General features: G+C 36.9%; 1 protein-coding gene across 1 annotated transcript in view; it reads right to left on the bottom strand.

Annotated features, from left to right (window-relative positions):
* Positions 1 to 196: 196 nt before the first annotated feature.
* Positions 197 to 5,000, bottom strand: part of LOC125025117 — a 6,193-nt gene continuing 1,389 nt past the window's right edge. Inside the window, exons 2-3 of the mRNA XM_047613055.1 lie at positions 3,655 to 3,771; positions 197 to 1,509 (exon numbers count right to left, since the gene is read on the bottom strand). Coding sequence (XP_047469011.1) covers positions 1,244 to 1,509; positions 3,655 to 3,771 — 383 coding nt within the window. The 3' untranslated portion in view covers positions 197 to 1,243. The remainder of the gene's footprint in view (positions 1,510 to 3,654; positions 3,772 to 5,000) is intronic.

Genomic DNA, 5,000 nt, shown 5'->3' with positions numbered 1-5,000 from the left:
AATTATATAAATGTATAAATTGTTTTAATAGCCCAAATATATATTAAACTGACTTAACTCGCACACATTATTTGAGTTATTTTAAGTTTAACTCCACATATGTACATATGTGTACGTATGTGTGTCCGGATTATATATATATATATATATATATATATATGAGTTTTGTAAAAAAATAATATCAATATGGCAGCGAGTCGCGAGGATTTACCTGTGGGTCGTGGATGGTTTTAAAAAATAATAATAATAATAATAATAATAAATAATAATAAAGTAAGAACTGCATGTATATGCACTTCCATCACAGTTTTCGGAATATTAAGCTTCAGCGAGATTATTACAAGTAAATGCCAAAGCATCAATAAAATGTATGAAAATTCTCGACTTCGCTCGCGTCCGTTCACGCCTGGTCTATGTACATTACAATTAGTGTTTGGCTGAAGTCTAGTCAATTAACGAAGCATTTTCTACACATTCTTGTAGCTGACAATATGTTTCTGCCTTGAGTGTCGCATAGTAAAAGAAAAAAAACTAATGATTTAATAGTATGAACTTGCTCAGGACCGCGACCAATAAAAGGTTGGGAAACGGTGCAATTAAAATAATAGTAATAATAATGAAATGAAAAAGTGTAATCTAGAGAAAACGATGAAATGGGTAAAGTGATATATAAGAGACCTTGTCATATTTATTGTTTTACTTTGATCTGTCTTTATGGACAGAAAAAGTGAAAACTATTTCTAAATCGGTCCAATTATGTTACTCGTTTTATATAAAACTGCAAGTTAGCAAAGTGGAGAATCATACCTTTCATTGTTTAAGGCTAATGAACATTGAATGATGTATGTTTAAGCTTAGAAGATAGGATTTCTAACTGATATTTAATTTATTTCCGAAACGGCTTTATTTTTAAAAGATATGAGGAAGCAGGTATTATACGTATAAGCTTGGAAATAAGGATTAGTTTGCCGCTCCACTTTAACTTGGCACATACTTCCGCTACATGTGTGTTTTGCCTACCAGATTTTGGCTACCCAAAGGAACAGTTCATTGGTTTTCACAGATGGCAAAGAATAATAAGTTACCATGATAAAAAAAGTCTATATTTTCTATATATCAGTAATTGCAAATACAGTCAGTTATAAATTATTCGTTTTAACTTAAACGGTTTAATGCTTAATCTATATTTTTATATCACATATTGAGCTGTGCTGGCCTGTACAGTTCACAATTTTTTATACGTTCATATGATTTTTGACGCATGTAATATTACGTCCAGTGATTCAAAACAAACTGATATGATAAATATATGAACTTGACATATCAGCTGTCTCATGTACATAAAATCTGTCACTCCGAATATGACTAAATTATTGGTCTTGGGGCGAAAACCTCCGTTTTCTATGACGGGAGCCCAGAACAGCTTGTCCCATTCTCTTCGGTTGAAGACTGACAGTGAAGATGTTTTCTGGCGCAAAGTTGCCGCAAGGAAATCCAAATCCCTCTCGTCTGAAAAGTAGAGTGAAATTGAGTGATAGAGTATTTTTATTGTTCCAAGAGTTTGACATAATGAGTTCTTATCGTTTTGGATTGCATGTAGGCATAAATATGCATTGTACACTATGGTTTTATAAACATATTATTATTATTGTTATTATTTTTTCTGTTATTGTTATTATTATTATTATTATTATTGTTATCATTACTATTATTATTATTTTCATTATCATTATTATTATTACCATTATTGTTATTATTATCATTATTATCATTATTATTGGTATTATTATTATCATTGTTATTGCTATTATTATTATCATTGTTATTATTGTTATTATTATAATTATTATTATTATCATTATTATCATATTATTATCATTATTAGTAGTAGTATCGTTATTATTATAACTATTATCAGTATCATTACTACTACTACTATTACTAGTAGCAGTAGTGGCACTACTATTACTATTGCTACTATTACTATTACTATTAATATCAATATTACTGCTCCTTCTACTACTACTACTATTGCTACTACTGCTACAACTACTTCTACTACTAAAATAAGAATATCATTATTATTACTATTGTTATTATTGTTTTTATTATTACTATTGCTATTACTATTATCATAAGTACTATTATTATTATCATTATTTTGTATGATTATTATCATTATTATTGTTGCTGTTGTTGTTATCATAACTATTATTAATGTCATTATCATTTATGCTATCACGAGGGTTATTCACATGGCGTTGCTTTTAACGCTAGACGCTGTGGATAGGCAGGAGGCAGGTTTGGGGGGGCCTTATATAATATTACCCTGAAGCAACTTGCATTGGAGGACCCAACTACATCTCAGAGAGCACTGAGACTGACATTCGAAAAAATATGAAGATCTGTGGATAAGGATGCATCCTTTTAAACAAAAAAGCACATACACCCTCACACACTGCCGTCGTCGAAACGCTAGACGCAGGCGGTAAAGATGAACATGCAAGGGAAAGCGCTACAGTTAATGCATGAGCGTCTCCTCTTCCAATGTCAAACGTTGGGCTGTCCTCTTCAAGCAGGGCAGAAATTCGTGTGAGGTTGACGCCCGAAGTGGTAGTTCATCAGTTACAGTCACCAAGGGAACTGTGGCCATGGTCATAGATCATCGCCGAATCTCAGTGCAATACATGCTTTTTAAGTGGGGGTCAGTAATGGATTTGTTGTTACCATTTTGCACGGTCACCTCAATCTTTCCAAGGTAACTTCCCGACGGGTCCCTGAAATGCTGACGCCTGAGCAGAAGAGGAACTGGATAATGGCTTCAGCGGAGATATTTAGATGAGAGCGGATCAGGAGGGATTCAGAGCCCGATTCGTAACCCCAGAATGGTTCCTCACATCGATCCGAAACCAAAGCTGAATGTAAGCAATGAAATCATCCCTCCTCTCTGACGCCATAAAATTTCAAGGTTACGAAGTCATCCCGGAAGGTCCGGAAAGTCATGGTGACAGTGTTCTGGGGCCTTGATGGGAGTCTCCTCCATGGATCATGGTCGCACCATTAATGGACCATACTATGCTGATCTATGGGGGAAGCCTCTGTTTGAGAAACGCCGAGGGAAATTGACCCAAGGTGCTCATCTTTTGCACGGCAATGCGTCTGCGCACAAGAGCATGGTGCATTGAACAAGTAGTTTCCTACGGCTTCGAATTGTTGCCCCATAACCCTTTCCCTAGGATCTGGCACTCTCTGCCTTTCCGTTTTCCCACACATGATGATGCGGGTATCTCTTTCGTTGAAGGTCATGGAGGTTTTGGAGAGATTTAATCCGCCATTCTTCTGGGGCGATTGTGTTGAAAAATAACAAAAAATAGTAAGTTGAGTGAACCTTCGCTCTATCTTTGCGCTTTCTGGGTTAGACCGAGTGTGTTTGTGTGTGTGTGTGTGTGTGTGTATGTGTGTGTGTGTGTGTGTGTGTGTGTGTGTGTGTGTGTGTGTGTGTGTGTGTGTGTGTGTGTGTGTGTGTGTGTGTGTGTGTGTGTGTGTGCGCGCGTGCGTGTGTATGTGGATGAAAGTGTGCTTGTATGCATAGATAGTGATTGTTAAACATCTCTTACAGCCCCCTTCCCACTTTGCAAGAAGAATCCGCATTACCGAGAGAAGAATACACGAAGACGGTGTGGCCGCTAAGGGTAGTGTCCAGCAACCCCTCCACACTCTCGGCGGCGAGTCTGACGGAGGCGCTCACTCTCAGCCTCCCGCCCACCACGCCTGTAGAAGAACCGGGGGAATGACATCATAATCATGCTGACGTCATTCGAAATAAGCATCATCTATTAAATTATTTTGATTTCCTTTTGATCGCTACTTGTTTTTTTGTCGTTCTTATGACTCTTCATTAAGTTATCCTTTACATTACTTTTATCATTTTTGTCTCTTACTATATTTGCTTTCGTTATCATCATTATCACTATTTTCATTAACCTTTTCATTACAATCAGTAGTTGCATTAACCTTTGAGTAATAAAATCATTAATGATTTATTGAAAATTTTATGCCACGTCTACATCTAAGGCGCATTCAAACAACGATATGATTAAGTATTGTGGTGAAATAGGTAATAATGAGTTAACGATCAGGATAAGTGGACAGAAGAAGGGATGAAGAATAGAAGGAAAAGGAAAGGGGAAGAAGACCATGCAAAATTAGTTGAGGTCCAAGGCTGGGGGATCCCCATATTGGGCCTCGTCTCCGTCTCCTAAGCCCCCCATGACAACAACGAGCAAGGGATGGAGGGGGGGGGGGGGGGTGAGTAATAGAAGTAACGTCACATTCTTGCTAGTGTTGTTAGTCTTATCTTTGTTTTTTCAGAACATTTATAGTATAATTTTCCATCGTTGTGATATTATCATTATTATCATTATCACAATTATAATATTTGCTATCCTTACTATTACTATTATTATCGTCATCATCATTATTGTTATAAATGTTACCTTTATCATTATAATGACCATTACTGTTGTGATTACTAGAAAAAAATAACTTACACAGATAAGTAGATTGAAACAACGGGAGATTGTTGGAATGAAGAGGGAGAGCGAGATATTTTGTATAAGAGAAAAACAAAGGCGGGAGGGAGAGAGAGAGATATTTAGAAAGTACGAGAGAAAGAGAGAGAAAGGGAAAGAGAGAGAGTTACGAACAGACAGACAATCAGAAACAAAAGACGAGAGAGAGCCACACAAACAGGCAGACACAGAGACATACACAAAAACACAAATACACACAAACACATAGAGAAAGACAGACATACAGACAAAAAGCCAAAGAGGCAGACATACAGAAACACACACACACACACACACACACACACACACACACACACACACACACACACACACACACACACATGCACATGCACATGCACACACACACACACATACACACACACGCGCGCACACACGCGCACACACACGCACACACACACACACACACAC

This window comes from Penaeus chinensis, chromosome 4 (genome assembly GCF_019202785.1).
Source record: "Penaeus chinensis breed Huanghai No. 1 chromosome 4, ASM1920278v2, whole genome shotgun sequence".
In the NCBI taxonomy this organism is placed as follows: domain Eukaryota; kingdom Metazoa; phylum Arthropoda; class Malacostraca; order Decapoda; family Penaeidae; genus Penaeus; species Penaeus chinensis.
Note: the sequence above shows the minus strand (reverse complement) of the source record. Positions and strands in the feature narration are given on the sequence as shown.